This window comes from Colius striatus, chromosome 1 (assembly GCF_028858725.1).
Source record: "Colius striatus isolate bColStr4 chromosome 1, bColStr4.1.hap1, whole genome shotgun sequence".
Taxonomy (NCBI): Eukaryota; Metazoa; Chordata; class Aves; order Coliiformes; family Coliidae; genus Colius; species Colius striatus.
The window spans coordinates 150,165,344-150,188,572 of record NC_084759.1 but is presented as its reverse complement, the minus strand read 5'-3'; the positions used below and the strand labels follow the sequence as shown (position 1 = coordinate 150,188,572).

Genomic DNA, 23,229 nt, shown 5'->3' with positions numbered 1-23,229 from the left:
TTGCTCAGCCCCTCTCTCTTTGCAGGTGGGAGGAATGGATTTTTAATGAGCCCGTCATTAGTGTTCAACACACGTACAAGAACACAGTAACAATATTTTCATTCAATGAAAAGGGCACATGGTATTTGGCAAAATAAAATCTAAAAAAAAATCACTCTCTTTTGTTCAGCCTTGTATCATTTAGGGCTCTGTCCTGCAAGATGTGGGATGTTTGATCTAGTGAAGCATTTTAAGTGCGGGCTTAAATTTCACTTAACTAGGATGTAAGCACGTGTTCAGAGTTAAGCGTATGATTAGGTACTTTGATGAATCAAGCCCGAGTGCTCCCAGGTTTCAGCCTGGAGGACAGAGGAAGTAAGCTGTGAAAAGTTTCCAGGTTCAGATTTAATGTAAAATACTAATAATTTTTAGAAGTATAGTGTATGAAACTTGGAATGAGCAGTCTTTTTAATTTTTTTTCAGAGAGTACTGCCCTCTTCTAAAGCTTTTTTTCAAGTGAATCCACAATACTGTCTTAGACTGAAGCTACTGAACAGCAACATAACTCATACTCCTGGAGCAGCTTCCATCTCAGAAGACCTAAAATCACTAACAATCCAGCTCCTGTCCCAAGCGGCCACCGCAGGAACAGCAGCTATCTGCTCCCTGCCAAAGAGGATCCTGCAGCTCTTTGTGTGAGAAGGGGGAACCACTTCTGTGAGCATCACAGTCCCAGATTGCTACCAACAGGTCGCTGCAGAGACAGGTTTATCTCTGAACACAACCACCAGCCTCATGCAGCTGTTAACTCCAAGGAGTTTTAGGCTCCTCAACTGATGGATGTTGGCCACAATGACCAACAAGGGGTAACGCTGCAGAGATACTTTCACATCTGGAAGGTCACTTCTAACTGGCTGAACTCAATTAAGTGTCAGCATTGAATTTATTCCTGCGGGGAGTTTGGTGCTTGTGCACATGAAGTGCATTGCAGATGCCAGGGCAACGTTCAGTAGAAGGATGCTGACCTCACAAAGCCCTGCCCCACACCACTGTTCATGGCACTGAAGCGGCTTTTAAGCATTGAGATCAACGCTAAGCTCTCTTGGGATTGTCTTCTGACTTCACTTGACTCAGTTCACTGTTAAGAAGATTTCAGGGGATATATTTGCCCTCATGCTGAGTTACCTCAGGACCCACAAATCAATATAACTCAAAAAGACCAAACTTAACACAGATGTTCCCCTGGCAGCGGTTTAACTCAATGCAAAGTAACGCAGGGAAAGTTTTAAGGTCCCGTCTAATGCTTAGCTGAAGTCTGGGGCTCATTTTCTGTGATAAGCAGAAAAAAACTCTCATATTTCACAGTCGCTTCTTTAGGTTTCTATCTCGTTACCTGTTCACTCATGCTGTTAATCCCATCCGGCCCCAGCAAGGATATGGCTTGTTTCACCAGATCTGTTCGGCCACAGTTGAGCATCCGGAAACCCAGGTCCTGCTTGAACTTCGCTTCAGTGGCAACCGCATCCAGTTTCCGAGATGCACAAAAACAGTCGTCGATTCTGTGGACGTGAGAAACAAACTCCCTCAGAGGACAAACAGAGGACAGACCTCGCTGTCCCTAGGAAAATAATCCTTTGCCCTATCTTTGAGGGATGCAGGTCACGCACACATTCATTCTCCCTTGACCTGTACGTTTGAGGGATGTGCTGAATGGGAAATGCTAATGCAAGCTAATGGAGACTGCCCTTGGTCTATCTTTCATGGGACAAGTTATCCATTTTATAAAAAAATCAGGAAAAAAAAGCACAGCTTTCACCTAATTTTGTTCCCCTGTTTAAGCAACGCACAACACACTCTCACTGCAAGCTTTGTCTCTGCACAGCAAGGTTATTCAGTCCCCCTGATCTCTGAAAAGTTTCAGTGGCTTCTGTAAGCTTTGAACTTACATCAAATGGATATAAAATCATTGACAATCCAACAAAGAGAAAATAATGTCATTCCAAACACCTTCAAGGATCTTACCAGCACAGCCCCAGTAACAGGGAAGACTTTTTGGAGCAGAAAGTGCAAGTAGCAGAATGTCTGACTGGCTGAGATTAGACGGCACCTCTTGAGGTCATCTGGTTTGACCCCCCTGCTCAAGCAAGGTCACCTGTAGACCAGGGCACCATGCAACTGGGGAGAAGGCAATCTCGATCCATCTCAAATGGAAGAAGGGCTGGGAGATATTTAGCCAAGATGTGACTCTGCAGCCCCAGAGAGAGACAGGCAATTCAAATCTGATGTTTATCCAACTCAGTTTCATCTTATTAAGACAGATTTGTTTCTCTTTCATGCTGAGGAGTGTCTGGGGCAGAGGGTGGAGTCCAAATCCACAGTGCTTTTGGTGTGAACTTGGATAAAGGACTGTTTGGAAAAACATCACTTTCGTTCTTCAAAAACGCTAGGTCAGAAAACGAGGGGCTACTTACAGACGAAAAACAAAACAGAGATCAAAAGTGAAAAAGTCAAACATACATCAAATATTTCTCTTCTGTTTCATATGTTAAAAAATGCAGCAAACTAAAAGAAAAATACAAACAGCACATCATTATCATTTAAATTTCTTCTTCAAAGTGCTTTATCGGAGCTTTATAAAGTATGTAACACCGCTTAATATTTAACAGCAATATGCAACAAATATGCTGTTTATATAGAGGTGGTGGTAGGCAGTAATAGCTACCACTCTTCCTCTTTCAACAGAGGAAGGAAAGTGAGACAGAAAATACAAAGTATTTCGATCAAAGCCTCTTGCAGGACTTTGTACTGAAACTGGCATCTGAGCTCAAGCTTGCTCTCTGCCGTGCCAGGCCACAACCAGTCTGGAAGACTGATATTTTGTTGATGTTCGTTCTGTGCAATCAGTTTGGGTTCTGAATGTTAAAAAGTTGATGTTCTAAGAATGCAGGTATGCTTCGAGTACCATTACTCAGGGGAACATGAATGATGCTTCATCACAACACTATGCTGCAAGATTAATGCACAACGTTTGGTCACAACAAACACACCGTAACAGCAACAACAGATTCTGCACCAGCAATATGTCTTAAACAGAGATGAAGAAAGCAACATACTAGCAAGGTTGGGTTTTCTGAAGTAGTTTCTGGACAAGCTTAAGGGAAAAAAGCAAAACCAGGAGAGAAATGCAGGGCTGAGGTCAATGACACTGAGATCCATGGGAGCACCAGAGGCTTAACACATTCACACTGTACGGCACAAGAGCTACAGCAACATTTGGTACTTGTTACATCCATAGCATGAGATGCTAGAGATCATCTGTGCCCTCCTTTAACATATGGCAAAGATAAAGCATGCTCAGATGTTAGGTGGTGAGGGCTTTGGTGCACCGAGAGAGAGTCTGGACCTCCTAGCTGTGGCTGGCCATTTCCAGATGACTGTGGGCCGAAAATGAGGTGGTTTCTCGGCAAAGTGCAGCTATGGAAAGTTCTAGACAGCCTCTGAGGACTGCAGAGGTGTCTGCCACTATGAATCACCGCCTGTGTAAAGTCATCATTTGTACTGAGGTATATAACATACACTCAGAATAAAATGGGTCAAACTCAGTGCTGGCAGAAACAGACAGAACTTCACTGACGTCAGCCCAGCTCGGTGCATGCAAATGACAGATGATGATCTTCTCTTTAAAAAAAGCCAGATTTTGACCTGGGTTGCACACCCACATAAGGGAAGAAAGAGGAACCAGGACCCATCTCACCTATCATATACTGGCTGCCCAGATCTCTACCCTGGTATAGGTTCAGAAATTACTTCTCCCTAAGTAATGCCTCCACGAGTTGGCTCTGGTCCCCTAAAAGCACGTCAGTTCACCTATTTACTGTAGCTGAGGAAGGGGACTCATTAACTACTGTTGTGTAGCAGCAAATCACTCCTCCTCAATCAGTTGGGGGAATAAGGGTCTTGGCCCAAGGGCTTCAGGATGCTACAACTGTATAAACACTGCAGCAATAAGAGAGATGCAGAGGAGTCCCTAGGCTGCATGGCTGCTAGGGCACCAGCACTGATGAAATGTGATCTAGACCAAGTACAACAAAGCAAGAAACCACAGCTTAGTACCACACCAGTGGTCTGCTGCCTGTTTGTACCCCAGAAAGGACCCATCGTGAGTGAGTTATAGCCCTGATTTATGGGACATTGCAAAGGAAACTATCTGGCAAAATTTGACATAGACCATTGCTGGTGCCACCGTTGTCACATGTAGACTAATAAAACAAACAGTGATCAAACTGGGGAGTTTAATAAAACACAAGTATAACATAAGGGGAAGGAGTGGAGGATGCCTCAGAATTGAAAGCTTAGCAGCATCTCAAAAAGCCAGAGAGATTAATGAGTTAAGGAAAAGGAGATTTAACATGTACAGATAAAAAAGCAGTGAACAGACAGATCAAAAATGATCAGGAACTACAAGCACAGAATAGAACACAGCATCACTTTTAATGCTGGAGAAAGCCAACTGGGAAGATGGTACAGCAGACAGACTGAGCAGTTGCATTTCAAAATGAAAACTGTAAAATCAAAAAACCCAAACCCTCAAATCCATCAAAAACCAGCCCTAAGCTGCCACAGCACTGCTTCTTCTCCTACATCCTCTTTCATACCATGAGCTGTGTAACGTTGATTCCATCAGGAGCAGGGGGTCTCTGCTCCATGTTACACTGTATAAGAGGATGCTGCTCCATCGTGGACACTGCCCAGAATCACGAACATTAAAGAATACAAGACAGAAAAAAAAGGAGGAAGAGAATATATACCCTGGCTTGACTCGCTCAAGACTTCTTAACTTTGGACTGCAACAAATACACTGACAAGCTACGAAGAGATGGGAAAGGCATGGGAAGCAGCTTGAAAAATGAAGCTGATGACCAACAATTAAATACATAGGGTCACTTTTTAGATGTGTGAAACTGTGCCTGCAAAGCAAGGGAAGTCAGCCTAAGAGCAAACAGAGCTGGAAATCTCAACAGCTGCACAGTCACTTCACGTTCTTTTTGCCAAAAAGTCTTTGTGGTCTTTCCAAGTGCTTAGGAGGCTGACACCAGCCCAATGGCGGGACATCCCCTCCAAGGCCACCTCAGTTTATTGCCAAATTCTGCTGGCTGCCAGCACTCACACAGTTCATCCTTTCCCCAAGACCTCACCCTGCAGAAAAGCTGCTTTTTCATCACAGGGGCAGGGAAGGCTTACAGGAGGAGTGGAAGACCATGGAGGGGCCAGTACTTTTCTCCTGAGGGACAGTCTCAGGATGGCAGGACATCACCATTCCAGATACTGGCTGGCTCAGGTGAACTTTTGAGGTCCTCCAGAGGTTTTAAAGTGACAAAATAGGATTGACCAGTATCCTTTAAGGGTGATATCCTCTCTCAAAAGACTGAGCTCATTCTGGATTTCCCTATTTAGCAACCTGTGGGGCTAGGCAGACTCCTTGGCACCACCACTGCTGTACACATGCTACCCCTCCCAGAACTGAGAATTAATAAGCTTGAATTAATAATATACACTAATCACAGTCCTTGTGCTCAAGAGGAAATCCATCCCTCTAATTCAGAGGTTCAATCACACAGCCTGTAAACTCCCTAACCGGTCTCTCCCTACTTTGAATCAAGCAAACAATTACCCTTATAAATAAAAGGAAAATTAGAGATAGGTGAAATCTTCTTGATTTTATATCTGTAGTAAAGCTGTGACCACATTTTTAAACTTACAACGCAATATAATTTTCTCCAACCTCTAATTCCTCACAGATATAGCTTCTTCCACCAGTTATCTTCAAGATCATTACAGTGTTGCCCCTGCACATAATTAACTTTACTGTGGCTTTATATGGGGAGTGCCATGGTAACATTAATTATTTGCAAATGGTCACTGTCAAATGCTGCATAGTGACCATGACACTCTATTGTACTCCGAAATCGTCGAACCTCTGAAAGGAGTCAAAGATAATCTTCTTCATTTATAATGAGTCCTAGCAGTGCAGCAAATTATTTTTATCTTTTCCCAAACTCACATGACGAAAATGTAATGCAGCACTTCTACAGGAACCGTTTAAATGCAAGGGTTTTGGGTTGGTTTTTTTTTTTTCATTTCCACTCAGACTGGCTAAGATAGGTTCTGTGTGGGTCTTTAATAAGTTACTCATGGATTGAATACATTTGGGAAAACGGATGATTCAAAGGCAAAGTGTTTCCATCGTAACTGGTAGACACAGCAGTTCTCTTATTACATAGCTTTTTAGTTATTTGTTCTTTGGGAGGGGATTATTGCTACAGTCAGTAGTGGACAATTAAAAACATTTTTTAAAAAGGGAAAAAAAAAAAAGAAAGAAAAAAAGCAATTCTCTGTAAATGTTACCAAAGAATCAAGTAGGAACATCTTAATCATGTTCTAAGCTATGAGCACCGGCACAGCATGCTAATAGTTGATTTGAAAGAAGTGGAGAGCAGACCGTGATGAGCAGCTGGACAAATGTTCCCCGGTGGCAAAATGAACTGATCATCATGCTGATAGCCACAGAACCAAAACCTTGTTTGTCCACCTGGGATTCGATCACTAGTCCTTTCAATTAAAAAAATGATAATCAATTAAGCCCATCTTATTAGCTGTGCTGAGTTTATTCAGTCTGTCTCTGTCCTAAATATGAATGAGGTCTCGAGCCAGAAATCACAGTTCAGCTGCTTGCAAGTCTGGAAGGAATCACGTTTTAGCCAGCAACATACAAGCATTTGCAATGCTGAATTTCTCGGGGTCAGGGATCACAGTTTTGATCTGGGTACGCACAGCCTGTAGCACAAAAGGGCCCTGTTCCTTGCCTGAGGCTCTTCGGCAGCAGCAGGAGCAGCGGGAGGATTTGATTTAAATCTGTGAGCATTCTTTTTTTTCCATCGTGGTGCTTTAAAAGGGACTGTGAGGCTAATATTAATATGTCTGCAATATAAATACTATGTTGAGACAATTATTTGCATTTTCAGTTTTGGAGAGAGAGAAACAAAAGCAGAACATATTGATCAAAGTGATGAAGAGCACCACTTTTTAATGCAGACATAAAATACCTCAGTTTACTTTATATCAGGAGCCAAATTAAGACAAGAGAATAAAAATACTCTGGATATTTATTAGCCAACCTCTTATTCTTGTCAAAGGCCTGAGAATTAATTGGTTGCAGATACTGGAAAATACATCTTAAAAGTGACGTGGCAATTAAACTGAGACCCAAATATGTTATTTCAAAACACTCTTCATATTACAGTCCCATAGGTGGCCAGGAAATATGTTCAAAATTGAATCTGACTTCAGATTTTTAACAAAGCCAACATATCACAGGAAACTGTGGGTACAGATTAATCTTGCATATAAACAAATAGCACAAGTCTTCAATAATGAGTGAAAGACAGTATACTATCTGTACCCTGATTCAGCAATGTGAGACAGAGCGTATGAAACGGTAATGAAATTGCCTGCAATGGGGAAAAACCCAACAAGGCTGGATCCTAAAGCTCTTAAGAATACAAGCATGTTTCTGCCCTCAAAGTGAAGGAGAACATGAGGTCAAGGTCCTCCTCTATTTCTTTTTTTTTTTTAATTACTGTTGTCTTCAAGTAGCTGGTTGGCAGGAGAGGTTGAGATTCACCTCAGGAAACCCATGCTCTACCTTTTAAGTAATAAAATCTTCTTCCTCCACTGGCACCATCTGCCCCAAGGGACTGTTGGATTTTGTCAAGTAGCTTGTTTGCCGCTGCACGCTGGTTTGGCATTTTTTTGTCTAATTATGACAATAGCCATGGCTGGTGTTAAAGGATTAGTGAAAATCTGTGGGAAGAACAAGGACGTTCAAGGAGTTGGGCTTACACCAACTGTCCCTATTTAAAAGTGGCTGTATCTAATTAAATAGCACAATTTGTTAGCAGCTTTCTACTCTCTCTCCCTCTTCCAGAAACTCAGACCCTTACCCAGTGCATTTTAAGAGAGAGCAAAGAGAATGGAAATACTTTTCTGCCTTCAAATCTCTATTTATTAAAGTCTATTTATATTTTCATACTCTAGTACAAGCACAGGATTTCCATAAATAAAACATTAAATGCAACTCTTCCTCTTTCACTTTCAAGTTAGAATTGCATGTGTGTGGTACGGTATTAAGATGACATGGCAAATTGCATATACTGCTCTGAAAGACCAAAATAACACATCTTTCCTTTACATTGCTGCATTTCCCCCTTTCTATGGTCTTAAGGAAATGCTCTAGAATGAGCCAAGGATACTTTCATGTTAAATAAGCTTTGCTCTTGAGGTTGATAATCCTGTTTTCCTAGACAGCCTTCATTAAGAGGGATGGTCCCAGACAGAAAAGCAGACTTAGGTATTCTCAGTCCAAAGCTAATTGGAAATTAGGATTGATTTCCAATTAAAGACAGGTTTTCAAAGGCACTCAGACACTGCATTTGCCCAGAGACCTTTCTGGATCAGAGCTATATGCGCAACTCGGAGCCCTGGGTGAAGCTGCGAAGGGACAGTGGCTGTGGGAGCACATGGAGGGTTAATGAACTCAGTCCTATGCTGCAGCAAGTCTGGGATCCATCTACACTTTCAGTTTGAACTTATGACTTGTTAATATTCACATATTCCAGTGTCCACACTGACCTTCAAACAGTGTATTTTTCCTCCCACAATGTTTACTCCTCATGCATTTCTGGAGACGACTCACATGTTCCCTCAGCACCCACTTTGCTCAGCTGAATGACACTCTTTCTTCTAGTTTTCCTCCAGGAGAACACTATAAAACCTCTAACAGTCCCAGTCCATTTCTCTCTATCTGGTCCAATGTGAATATTTTCTTGACCTGGACACAGGATTTGCGATCCCACGTCACTTCCTACCACTTTCATGTATGAAGGCACCAATATTTTCCACTTCTGCTGGAAATTCCTCTCTCGATACACCCTCAAAATGCATTTGCTTTTTTCATAGCTGAGGAAAAATCCACTTTTGTGGTTTACAGTGATTCTGAGATGAAATTCTGCTCTACAGTATTTACCACCATCTATTCCAACATTCAGCTCCCAATACGGGATACATTTTACTGCACATATATCGCATATGTTACATATGCACTGCAGTAGGCAGTTTTCTAATTAATCTCCCCATGCTTGCCTTCCATTTGTGGAAAATTGCATTTCATCCCATTTCTTTTGTCCCAGCCCTCAAGGTCATCCACTTTTTCCTGGATGTTTTCCCAAACTTCCTCTGTCAGGACAATGCCTCTCAGCGTTGTGGCATCAGCAAATTTTAACTTCATGAGCAGACTGCTAAGATTTGTGCCAACATCCTTTCTGAAAAAAGACCAGTTCTTAAGAGTGAGAGCTGAAGATGTCCGCTTGTAACTCCACTGCAGCCAACCCAGACCTTGACACCTCTATTGAAGCCAGCCCCTGTTCATTCCAATTCCTTTACTAACCCCCATCTTCTCCATCTTAACTAATAGCTCCCTGCATGGACTACATCAAACTGTTTGCTCAGGTCAAAACAGATGAAATCTACTGAATTTCCTTGGGGTAGAAAAGCAGTTATCTTATCAAAAAGTTATTAGATTAGTCTGGCAAGATCTATCTTTAGAAAATGTGTCACAATTTATCCCATTTTTCCCTCAACAACATGACTTTAATCAGTCTTTGCTTGAAAAAACATTTGAAGGCCTTGCACTAGCAGCCTGGAATTTTCCTCAGATCATTTTTCATGCTTTTCCAACATTGTGCACTATTATTATTATTAATCCTTAAGAGTTATGGCTTTTTAAAGCTTGTTTCCCTCTAACCCTCTGATTTCACAAGGCAGTTCTTTCCCACTGCTGAGACAGAGGTTGCCTGAATACACCAATATGAGTGCATTAAGCTGCAAACTTTGCTCTCCTTTTGATCACTGTTTTTCCATTTTCATAACCTTATTATTTTTATTTATTTTTATCTTTCCCCCATGATTTCTTCCCAAGAGCAGAGGCGTAAGTTCACTGAAGTTCTTGGGTGATGGCCTCCATTGGTATCTTGGTATTGATGAACACTTCTCATGGGTGCCTCCTCAAGGCCAGCACTTACAGATATTAGTTTCACCTCTGCATCCCAGGAAGAGACGAGTAAAACACACATGCCCATGGTCAGGAGCAGAGATTCAGGCGCAGACTCATGGCTAGGCAGAGATGAGAAGGGATATTTGCTGCGCTCACTATACACAAGTCCAGTACTCTTGGGGAACCTGGCCTTCACTTGAGAAGTGCTCCTGAAGTGTATGAGCAAGCAATCTAAGGGGTTTTCCATCTGTGCACAGGCACAGGCCCTGTCATGTCAGCTCCTGCTCTCACCAGCTCTGCCTTGACCAGCACCTCCAACTAAATTTGACTGGAATGTAAGGGGGTGGCTCTGTTGGCACCAGTGGGACTGACGTGCAAACCCTGTTGCCCAGCTCTGTTCTCCAACACAGAGACTGCAAAAATAGGACTGTGATGCTTCTCACGGGCACCCTGGTGGTACCAGAGCCTGAAGGGTCTCCATGCGTTGTATGTCAACATGGGATAGGGCAAGATGATGACAGACGCCTGTGGGACTCTGCCTGTTAGGAGCCTGACAGCAAAAATGCCATTTACCATTCCTGCCCTTTGGGTACAGTTGACAAGAAGAACTTCAGATCTCGTTACAGAATTGTCCTGAGTTCCTGCTGCCACAGCTTGGCATCTGCCTCTAGTCTGTGGTGGACAGTAATGAATGTCACAGAGAATAATCTCACTACTCCACCATATTAGAGAAAGGCACAAGCCTTTTCATCTATGGATAAGAAGAAACCACTCCTCAAGATGACTAATCTCTGCTGCTCCAATTCCTAGCCAAGAGCTTCATGGCCTGTTGGGCAAGAGGACAGGGGATTAACAAGTGTGAGAAGGCTTCCAGACACCCCTATGGCCACAGAGAAATGCCAAGTCTCGTAGGCAATGCTTCTGCAGGATCTTGGTGGCATGGGGATGTGTTCGGTGCTCTTCTTCATTTAGACACCAGGAAGGTCCCTGGGGGTGGGCTAAGTCAGCAACCCCAATGGCATTCCCTCCCAAGCCTAGGAGGGGATCAGATATCCAGACAGGATGTTCAGGAGCCAGAACTCCACTCTCAAGCAGCACAAAGTGGGATCTCCTGAAGTGCCTCTTCCTCAATCACTGGAAGTACCAGGAGTGAAGATGTAGCCCACCTAATTCCCTCACACAGATCAGAGCTGCAGAAGCCTTCCCAAGAGGTGAGGGCCAGGCTGAGAAATACCTGTGAAAAGCAGATTTCCCAGAGAAATCAGACAGGGGATGACTTGGAATCAAAGGAATCTGAGGCAATGCTGAGGGTAGAAGAAAATACCTCAAATAACACATAGGAATTGCCCTTTGTGGAGGGGAGTTGCACTCACACCTCTGAGACGGGATTTTTCTTCATTTTTCCTGCTCTGGATATCAGAATGAACATGCGATGCTCAAACACACACTTGACTATATCCTTTTAACCTCTAACTGACCAGAAAACCACCCTTTATCCAGTCAGGCTCAGAAGTGACCAAGTAACAGTCCCTTCCAGGACATTACAACCTCTCTCGAGTCAGTTTGCTCCAGCATCTTTACACCCTCTAGGACTGCCATGAAAGACTGCAACCAGGAATGAAACCACTGACTCTGATAAAGTACAGCAGCCTTTGTGCTGAGCAATACAGGATGCTCCTCCCTTGCTCTGTTTCTCTGCCTTCAGCCCCTAGTCCCCAGACGTAGTCATCCATTCGCAGTCCTCCCCACCAAGTCTAACACATTGGGGGATATACTTTTTTTGTTTTAAACAAATGTTTCACAAAATGGAGAAAAAAAAGGCATGCAAAAAGTTTCTCATATTTAGGTAGAGCAAGGGGAAAGGTACCCCTTGCAGATGGGATGATGAAGAGAAGCTAAAATTACGCATCTGTTTGCAGCCAGCCAGACCCAGCACAACTGAGGAGTGACGTTGCCTTAATGCAGCAGAAAGGCAGGTCAACAGTTTTTACCACCATGCCCCTTTTTGGCAACAAATTACCTTCATCTCTGATGCCCTCATTGAAAAAAGGTCTACAACAAAGAGCAGAGCACACACCTTCCCCAGATTTAAGCCAGCAGAGAGCTACTTTGTACAGAGTTCCCTACTGACTACATCCAGCTGTCCCAGGTGGCCCAACGCGGCCTGAGTACAGGCAAGATTTTATTTAACTCTTGTCTCCTGCTACGACAAAGAATATTTTGGACACAACTAGTGCTTCTGTCTCAGCTAGCTGTTGTGCATCCAGCAGTCAATCCATCTGTGAAACCTACCTCCTTGCAGAAGGTGGAGCCAACTGATCTATCTAAAGCTTCTGCTCCTAGGGGAAGGTGAACGTTTATATTCCTGCTCATCTCCCAAGGCTGGAGAAAGGGAAGAAACTTTCTGGCATGTCTGCTGCTGTAAAATGAAAAGAGATCAATAAGGCAGGCAGCCACTGCCTGACTGCAGCTTCCCTCACTCCTCTACCCAGAGCAAAAGCAGCTCTTCTTTCAGGAGATGAAAACACTGCAAGAAATTAAGGCAGTGGATTTTTTTAAAAAGGATCAGAAGAGAAGAGAAGGAGAGGAAGGTCTGGAATGAAAGGGAAGAAGAAAGCAGAGATGATTTACAAAGCCACATATTTGGAACCTCACTGCTGGAGTATGTGATTGTGCTGGGAAGTGTCACACGAATCTGCTGGGAGACCTCCATGCTGTAGTTCAGATAAGAAACCAAACATTTGGTTTTTATCCAAACTGATCCTGAACTTCACAGCCTTTGAGATCCTGCCAATCTCTTCTGCTTCCCGTACTCATGGTTTGCCAGCGTGGAAGCTGGTTTTGCTTTATGTGTTTGCAATGACAGGTTGTGAATCAACACCCTTGGAATGATGCAACATCACATGGGACCACGGGAGCTTTCAGGTCTCTGTATTTTGGGGACTAAAGAAGACTGCTAAGAAAAGCCTAGAAATTGAAGCAGTTTCCAGGTTCTACTTATTAAACCACTTCCATAAAAGTCATAAAATATGTCAAGCTAACAGCATTTAAAACCCTCCAGCTATCATCTCTGACACAGCTTATTTGAAAAGCCATCCCTTGCGAAGTTGTATTTTTCCCTCCCTCCAAGTGTTTGCATTTACGGAACTGACATTTGCTGAGGAGTTGAGTCGGAAACACTCCCTCCCTAATGGGGAGGTATGAAAGGTTGGCTCATGGCTAAGTGGAAACGAGAAGTGATGAGGGTCTACACCAATTACAAGCTGCAATGTTTCAAATTAACATCTTGATGCCACACATTCTACTTCAGAAAAAGCTTGGTCCTTCCTTCAGTCTCAGGATTACAGGCAGCCAGGGCCTGATCAGCAAGAACCTGCTTCACTATGCCGGCAGTAGGTATAGACCTTAAAAAAAACCCCCAAAGTATATGGACATTCACTTGCAGACCTCTGCCAGCACAGTAGAGTAAGACTGTCATCTTGGGACATCAGCATGTGAATTGGGCCCCTGCAGTCCAATAAGGGCACATTACAAAGTCTGGTCTCTCTAAAATCCAGAGTTTGTCTCAGGAATGATTTCTCTTTTCATTCCCACATGATTAATCCCAGGCTGTGCTCTCCAGGCTCATTTCCACTTGCAAGACAAGCGGGACAACAGCAATCACTTCTATTCCTTATGAAATTAATTCTTGATGGCAACTTCAAATTCGGTGCTGATTTGTTCCCCATAATTAATACATTCTTCTGCCACATAATAAAACTCTCCCCAACTTCAAATGATTTTGAATTACTCCTGGAAAATCGTCTAACAGTTGATAGCATTTTATACATCTACATATCTACATATATATATCTACACACATATATATATATATCTCTCTACAGTGACAAAATACAACTTTAAGAATAGTATTTTGTGGTTTTTTAATCCACAACTATCTAACTGTACCTACCTTACTTTTTAAAACAGAGGATGCAAAGCAGAAACATTACTGCCTTATTCACAACCCTGCCTAAATACCGGAAGAGGTGTTGAATCAATTTTGCCTTTTCAACATTGAGTGCCAGGTCTTCAGAAAGTGCATAGTACTCGAGTCCTGACATTTCACTAGAGAGGCAGAACGCTGCACTTCTGGAAAGGAGGGCTTAGATGGTCACACCAAAGGGAGGCAATTACAGCCAAGATTTGAAACCTGAAATGCTCACGATTTCGCTTTTGAAATTCAACATATTTCTTCAATTAAATATTGAATAGCTGTGACTAAAAAAAGCCTGTGCAGATCTCCAAGTAAATTATCATACTCTTTGGTGAAAGAGCATGTCAAGGCCAGAATCAACAGAAGGCAGCTGCTACGATGCAAGTTGTCACAGATAATCATGTAGATTACCCCTCTGCTTTCTGGGTTGCAGGAAATAATGCACCTACTGCTGCATGAAGAAGTGGGCTACTGAAAATTAGTGTACAAATCTGTGAAGCAGTAGGAGTAATTTCTACTGTAGCAGACTCAGAATGCCTATTCATAGGAAAATCAAAACCAAATATATTCTTGACTCCAGAACAGTCCTAGATCATCCTTTTATACACGTACATAAGGCAAAACAGACACTAAAAACATATCCTGGCAATAAATACTTTAAGACTTCATCAGAAAAGTAAAAGGTCACATCTGATATACGAGAAAGTCAAATTATCTAGGCTGACATTTACAACTAATTTGAACCGACATTAACATGAAAAATACAGTTTATACTGCAAGAGGCAGTCTTACTATAAGTTTAAATGTGCCCTTTAAGTGTTAATGCTGAAAACAAAGCCCTGAAAAATATCTGCAGCCCTGTCAATTACATTTTGGCATTTTATAGCAAAGCAGACAATTAGCAGCAGATTTCAGCCCCTCATTAGCAAGCAGAATCTAATAGTTAAGAGAAAAGAAAAAACCAAAACCCAACATCCAGCACATGAGCTCTGACGAGCAGATTATGGGCTTGATCCAGCTGTGAGATATTCAGGCACCCATTACCATGCAACCACCTTATCCACGGATGGATGTCAGCAAATACCAGGAGCCGATTTCGCGGCGAGCCCGAGCATCCATGCACCTCTCAAGGCAATAACAGAGCCCTCTGCCTGCCTGCTCGCTTGCTGTCACTAGCAAAGACAGACATGCGATTTTTTTTTCTCCACAAAGCAGCTGACTGATTGTTGGTTTGAGGTTTGTTTTTTCTTGTGGACTTACTTTAACTGTCGAGGTTCGCAGTCAACTCCCGGCAGCAGGAGCCTCGCTGCCTGCCGTACGTCATCGCTGTCCACTGAGAAGCTGCGACGGTGCCCCGCGTGAGCCACGGCAACCCGTATCCACTCCATTAGGGGAGGCAGGACAATGAATGGCCTGGGAAAGCACACAGACATCAATGCCATGGGGCACTGGCATAAAAATAACAGGTATATAGAGAGAGAGGGTGCGGGGGGCGGGGTGGGGGGGGTGCGTGTGCATGTGTATTTATAGGGGAGAACATATATTATTAGAAAAGAGGAGAAGGGAACGAGCAAAATGAAAGCATGAGAGAGCAAACTGGCTCAGCAAATTTCAAGCAGGTCTAAATCAAGATGTCTCACCCTGTCTCCAGATCAGGGTTATTACTTAAGAGTGAGATTTATGAGCCGTGCTCATTTATGTGGCTTCTGTGAGGTCAGTGCACTCATCTTGCAAGCCTTGCCCCCTACCCCTGCCAAGCCCTTTGCACAGTGTATACCAAAAAGAGGGCAGGAGCCTTGCACAGGACCATGTCCTGCTCTGGCTGATGTGCCAGGCTGGGTATGCTCCCCACCCACTTTGCAAAAGGGATGGCAAAACAAAAACAGGGCAAAGAGAGGGGCTGACCCCATCTCAGTATGCCAGCGGTGGAGAGGTGGTGTGTGAAGAAGTCTCCAGCATGTTCTGCTGATGCAAGGCATGCCTTGTGCCTAGTGCTGAAAGCAAGGACCTTTGCACCTGAGCTCACTGCATTGTGGAAGTTTTCAGTGAACAGCGTCAGAAACCAGACTGTTTCATTTTGCCTGTAAGCCTCTCATTGCTTCCATACACCTTTGGACACCAGCTGTTCTGTCACTTGAGCAAAAATATACAAAACCAACCCCTAAAACGGATAGCGAGACTCTGGGCCACAGCTCCTCACTTGGAGCAAAGCATGGACACTGTCAGAGACACAGTCCTTCACTCCACAAGACCTAGACATAAGGCTGCCTATGCCTTATGTGAAGGAAATAGTATACAGTTTGCCTCATCTATGCTAAAAAATATTTGGGGGCCAGGAGAAAAATGCCAAACCTTAAATTAAAACCATAGCTTCAAGTCCTAGTTTGGAGTTCAAAAACCCCCCAGAATTTGCAGCTGAATATTTTGTAAGGTCACAGCCTGTTAGGTCAAGATGGACAAAATCCACAGAGCAACAAAGGCTGCAGCAATTGCCTTCCCATCTCAAACAGGTTTTCATTCCCATTTCATCACCTAGCTGAGGTATCCAAAACGGGTGTCTCCTCTACAGTTGCATACAGGAGGCAAAGTCTGTGTGTGGAATGGATGAGGAAGGGTAAAAGAAATCCCTCTTTGTAAAAGTAAAATAATAACAGTAACAGTAAAATAATAAAGTTTGTCCAAGAGCTACCTGAAAACTATGCTGAAGTCAGGACTCATGAAAACAATTTAGACACAGTGAAACTGTTTCATCCATACTGTGAAGTAGATACCACGGCTAAGGGATGCTATCATGTTAAGAAAAAAAGGGGAGAAAAAAAGAGATGAAGCTTGTAAATGACTACAGTCCTCAACGAATGTCTGTAATTAACCTGCTCTTACCTTCTTATTCTGAAACTTTTTCTTTTGTCTCATATCCTATGCGACTCTTTTTGCCATCCTCTTTAACTGTTTATTCCTATATTCTCTCTGTTTATTAGTTCACTATATCATCTGAATACTGGAAACATTAGTGCATCCTCATCTCCTACTTCTTCTCCCTTCACTTCTGCTCCTTCTCATTTGATACTGCTTTCCCTTTACTTGCCTTCCATTTTGTGGTCTCCTTTCTCAAAGGAAAAAAAAAAAGTGTAAAAGGCTGAATGAGGTGCCCAGTGGGCAAATATTTTACATTTTAAATATTTAACTTTACCCCAAAAGGATCAACCACGAGAAAAATGTTTTAAGAAGATGTTGATTCTGGAATATCCTTTCCCTTTTTATAGCCTGATGTGCCATTTATTTCTCTTTGGAAGACTTGACTTCACACGCTCTGATATTTAATATTCTCAAGGAAGGATGAGATATTTCATGAGTGCCCAAGGACAGAGAAGCCCTGAGGCTGCTGTAACTTTCCCCAGGACGCCAGGTTCCCAAATCTCACAGGCGCTTAAATTAACAACCTCCTTTTGAAATATGACATCTTTGGCCGACTTGCCACTTTCATCGTTATTCTATTCCAACACATCATCGTCACCTCGAGACCAGGCTACGTTTGCTTCCAAGGCTTTTTGCTTTCCTCAGACCTGCTGCAGCCACGTTAGGAGGCGGCTATTGACAGAACATCTTCTCCCACAGCTACTGTAGAAAGATTTCAATTCGTTGTGAAGGTGGCAGCGGTCAGAGGAGGGAGAGGGAAGTAGCAGGAGTTTATCTGCTGCTGGAAGGTGACCTGTTTCCCAGGTCACCTACAACATGTCTCCTGGGAGCAGAGGGAGCCTCTCTCATGGTGTTAAGGAGCTGGGGACAAGTGATCAGTGGGCGTTGCTTTCATCACTTGCTCAGCAAACAGCAGAAAAGGAGCTGCAAATCACACTGGAAGTGTAAAAATGCATATATTTACCCACAAAACTTGGTGATAGGAAAACAATTAAAGGAAATCTCAATTCTAGGTTATGGTTTGCACGAGTGAACGTGGTCTGGATCAGAGAAATGAAGATAGGTTTGTACAGAGCCTTCCTATAATATCTGTTGGAGAAAAAGAAAAGCAGAGGGCCATGCCTGAACAGGGGACTCGGTGGTGTACACTTTCTTGTCCTGCAGGTCAGAAACTCACCCAGCAGAAAATCTGCCCCACCACAGTAAAGGGCAGAAAAAATAAAATTAGATACAGGAACTGTGATAATTTCACAATAAAATTGCTTTTCTCTTTTTTTCCTTTTCTCATCTAGCAAACAGAAAAATGGAAACGAATGTGGCTATTTGGTGCAATAAATCCTTCACGGGAAGAGAATCAGTGTTTGGCAGAGGGATTTTCTCAAAAGACCAATTACAATCCATCCATGGGGACATTGAGTTCACTCAGAATATATTACATTCCTTTTCCCAGACAAAAAAAAAAAAACCCAACAATCAAACCCACCACTGTATATCTAAGCATGTCAGGGAATTTGTATTTTGAGAAGAGAACCAAATATGGTTGAGTGCAATAGGTTAAAAATACTCTTCAAGGGCCTGTGCACCACATGAAGGGGATTTTTTTTTTAATGCTGTTTGTATGCCAAAAAAAAAAGAGAAACAAAAAGTTATAGGGAGGTGACAACCCACAAGACAACGTGACATCAGCAAGATATATTTCACTTTTCAAATGACACTGCAAAAACGAGTTAGGTGAATGCATCACATCATTGGCATGTAGGCATTGATTTAGCTCTGATGTACAAAGGCAGGTAGGTAACAACCAGGAGAGTCTGGTGCTTTTGTTTTCCAGTCTAGCAGAGAAGTCACCTACTTACACATTTTGGACACATACACCTTAATTAAATTAATCTAACCACAGCAGGAATGTACTGGGCTGACTGCCTGAAGGATGTGGAAAGTCACAGAATCACAGAATCGTTTGGTTGTAAAAGACCTTCAAGAACATCAAGCCCAACCACCAACCTCACACTGCCAAGCCCATCACTAAACCATGTCCCTCAACACCTCATCTATGCACATTTTAAATATATCTCCAGGGATGGTGACTCCACCACCTCCTTGGGCAGTTTGACTGTTGCAGAAGCACCTTACTGGGGTGCAGGTCAGCGAGTGCTCTCACTTCCTTCTCCAGCCCATCTCTGTATCTGTGCTTAACTTTAAACACACGCTCCCATACTCTTTAAGTCATGGTGGTTCAAAGTTAAGCACGAGCTTAAATTACTTCCAAAAAAAGGAAGCATTTCAGCCCAGGCTCTTTTTTTCCTCAACTGCCATCCCAGAGTAAAAATGTGCTATTACAAAATGGCTCATCACAAATGCAAATGCCATTGGACGGGCCTAAATGTAAAGCATAACTTGCTCCAATTGAACCACTCTTTGCCCCAAAATTCAAGCTACTCCTGAGACAAGTGCAGCAGTCCTGAGCTGCTCACCACTTTCCTCATTGGCTTTCTGGCATATACAGATTAAAAGTACCACCATGCGCTTTCAATAGCTCAGCTTTTTCATTACTATTATTATCAGTGGCAGTATACCCATGTATAAACAGCCGGAACCATTGGATGGAAGAGCTTGAGAAATGTGCACTGTAAAATGCAATAGGATGCTGGATTTGTTTTTTCCTGTAGATCTGAGAGACCAATGAAGCTCCGTTTTGGACACTTGCTGTGATGTTGGAGTTGCAAAGCACTAGGGTTGGGACTCCTACAAATCCCTACTTCCAGTAACCCCCCACCCTGGTTTTCCTCCGTCACTACCACCTTTGCAATGTGCAGACTCCCTGCTGCCCACCAACCATGATTTCGCAGTCCACCCTGCTGCCCAGTCCCTCAAGAGGAGGACTGCCATGCACACCCATCCTCTTCTTGATTTCCCAGCAGCTTAAGCTGGGAAATCCTCTCCTCTGTCGCTCCCTCATCCTTGCAGAGTAATCCATCTTTTTGGCAGGATTCCTCTGCCAGGAAAGTAATGTTGTCTCACTGTCTCTTCCCTGTTCCCACTATTGGGTGTCTGCTCCCCAGCTCCCCTACCCCCTGGAGGGGAGCTCGGGTGCAGACACCCTTATCATTTTTGCCAGGTGATCAAAGTCCCAAACAAAGGATTCTTGCCCATCACCTCCTCTGGCATGCAGACTTAAACCACCTTCCTGATAGTATGCTCATCACCTCTGAATGCTCTTCACTCAGACTCAGTCCTCTTCCCCTGCTGTGGCTCACAAACTCCAGACAGACCACCAGCCCAACATTCAAAGCAGAGCCTGCAGTGCCCTCACGGTCCAGGAGCTCATCAAGTGCACACAAGAGATTTCCCCAAATAATCACAGTGCTCAAAGAAACAAAAATGTTTATAGTGAAGCACAGCAGCCTCTCTGTTTCCAGAAGCATTTTGCACTGCTGCTCTTCAGATGCCAAGCCCTTGTCCCACCACATGCAGACACTCATTGTATGTATTAAAATCAACTAGAGATCATCTAGTCCAATCCCTTGCTAAAGCAGGTTCACCTTTATCAGCTCACACGGGAATGCATCCAGACGGAGTTTGGAAACCTCCAGAGAGGAGACTCCACACCCTCCCTGGGCAGCCTGGGCCAAGGCTCCCTCACAGGAAAGAAGTTTCTCCTCACGTTCAAGTGCAGCTTCCTGTGTTCCAGATTGTGCCTGTTATCCCTTGTCCTGTCACTGGGCGCTACAGACTTGTCCCATCCTCTCGACACTCATCCTTTAGGTATTTATAAACATTGATAAGGTCCCCCCTCAGTCTTCTCCAGGCTAAACAGCCCTGGGTCTCACAGCCTTTCTTCATGAAAGAGATGTTGCAGTCCCTCAATCGTCTTGGTAGCCCTTTGCTAGACTCTCTCCAGATGTTCTTCGTCCCTCTTGAACTGGGGAGCCCAGAGTCAGACATGGCATTCCAGATGAACAGAGAAATTCCTCAGGGCTGTGAATTCCCACAGCCATCTCCTGCTGTCCTCTCCCTCAGTTTTACCAGCTGTGAAGTGCACACAGTTGTATAGACCTGACTTTGCTTTAACTTAAACCACTTTTTGTATTGTTCAATTATTGGATGATTTCTTTGCAAGATCCTTTAACTATTGTGGAGGATGCTGCTGTGGTAGGTGTTTAGTTTCTTCATTCACTCCAACAACAAATGGTGACTGCAAACCTGTGTGAGAACAGCAGCCAAAGTGTGACACACAGGTCACTGCTGTTTTACTGACTGCTTTTGCAATTTTAGAGTTAAGAGCACTTCTGAGCAGTGCTCTTGCAAGGAAAAGCCTATCTAGACAAAAGTAGAAAGATGTTTCTGCTTGCAGATATGAGTCAGCAACCTTAATGCTGAAGCTCTTTTCATTGCTCTGGTTTTGTATTTCTGTTTTCATGGGTGTTTTTTTAAAGAAAATCCCTTTGTGTTGAATTGAAAAGCATTCTCAGTTCTGACAGTTTTCATTTAGAACATATGATGAAACCATACATGCAATGCTAGTCCATTTTTAGCATTACTGGAGGACAGAAAAGAGCATTTTTTCCAGTGTTTAGCATACATTTCAGATGGTTTTCCGACCTGCAAGACTTGTATTTTATATTTACACCATAAACTACTTGTCTTCAGAGTGAGAAAACACTAGTGCTAATAAATACTACTGCTTTCATGTTTACCAAGATGTCAATACTCCAGAGTTCATTAAGGGTATCCGCAAGTCATGTTTTTTGAACTTGCATCCAGTGTTTGAATGCGCTGTCCCCATGGTCTGCCCTGCATTAAAAACATTAGTGGCTGAGACTTTTTGAAACGCAACCGAGTCGAGGCGATGACTCTGCCAGCAACCACAACACGGAAATACCTCACAGGCAGTTCTGACATCAGATTCGACTTGACTGGCTGCGGCATAAATCCCTGAAGAGATGCCAGCATCGGGAGCCCAGCACAGAACGGGCCGGGTAACGTGCTGTTCTCACACTGCTGCATGCAGTTTGCTCTACTTAAAAAAGAAATCCAAAACCCTATAGCCACCCCATGGACAGCATAAGTCTAGCTTGATAAATTAAATGTAGAATACAGCTCCAGCCCAGCAAGGATACGCTGTCTGACAGCTGAGCTACAAATACTGCCTGAGCTGTTTCTTGTAACATGTGCAATCTCACACACCACAGGCAGCTGCCAATACCATTTCCGAAGGGATTTTTGTTTTTAAGTGGGAAGTTTGATATTTAGGATGTGAATCTAGATGATTTATGTAGGGATGGATCTAGGATTTGCTTTCAGTGATTCTCAGTCAAATCAACCCTGGCATTAACTTTGAGTTCAGCGAGGCCATGGTTTTACCATGTGATGTTTTCAATTAAATAGTGGATAAAAATATATAGGGTTATATGGAGCTATGGCCTAATTGTACATCCAGCACGGGTAATCCCTTCTTCAGATACACATTGCAAGGCTCATTCAGGTTTCATAGCAGGTCTTCCACGTTCCCTGTGCTGGTGCTTTACCTGCTCTTCATCAGTATTCTCCATCATTGCCTTCCATTCTCTGCTAGCCCTTGCTGGACTGCCCTATACATGGAGTATGCACCACGTCAAAATTTAAATTAGGAACACATTTCCCTGGTTGTCTTCTTCCTGAAATTGCTCTACAGGTATAATCTGTACCATGGTCACAGCTGTACCGGTTATGAAGGTGCTTTAGATGAGTTCAGGTTATTTTATAGCAGGAACATTCCTCTCATTAAGAGGATTGTATCATATTAAGCAGCCAGGTACTTATTACATATTAAATTGTAATACCCAGGTATATATTAACTACTCAAAGCACAAAACAAAATTCAGCTGATAACCCAAACCCTTCCTGTCAATCACAACTGACTACAGGCTAGTTTGCACATGTGTGTATGTTCTGGGCAGAAAAATAAAGAGCAAGCAATAGCCTGTGGGACCTTCCTAGGGGATTGCTCTGCATACAGGGAAAAGCAGTGAAGGAAAAGTGAAAAGGCTAAAACTGGACATGTATCCATCAACTCAATTAAGATCCAAGGGGAAAAGCTACAGGCTGCTAGGCAGTACAGAGAGTTAAAGCTCCTCCAAGGCAGAACGGCAGAGAAAACACTGGAGAAGGAACTTTGCTGCCGTGTGAGCAGAATTAATGGGTGGTTCTGGACGGGCTGAGCTGCTGAGCAGAGGCTTCTCAATGACTTGTTAATGGGGAACATGGAGAG

The 23,229-nt window shown here is 43.3% G+C and overlaps 1 protein-coding gene across 2 annotated transcripts in view; it reads right to left on the bottom strand.

The window, feature by feature from the left end:
- Window positions 1–23,229, bottom strand: part of ABTB3 (ankyrin repeat and BTB domain containing 3) — a 179,439-nt gene that overhangs the window by 31,687 nt on the left and 124,523 nt on the right. For both annotated transcript variants that reach the window (XM_061988920.1, XM_061988922.1), the window contains exons 4-5: window positions 15,324–15,476; window positions 1,373–1,538 (exon numbers count right to left, since the gene is read on the bottom strand). In XM_061988920.1, coding sequence (XP_061844904.1) covers window positions 1,373–1,538; window positions 15,324–15,476 — 319 coding nt within the window. The remainder of the gene's footprint in view (window positions 1–1,372; window positions 1,539–15,323; window positions 15,477–23,229) is intronic.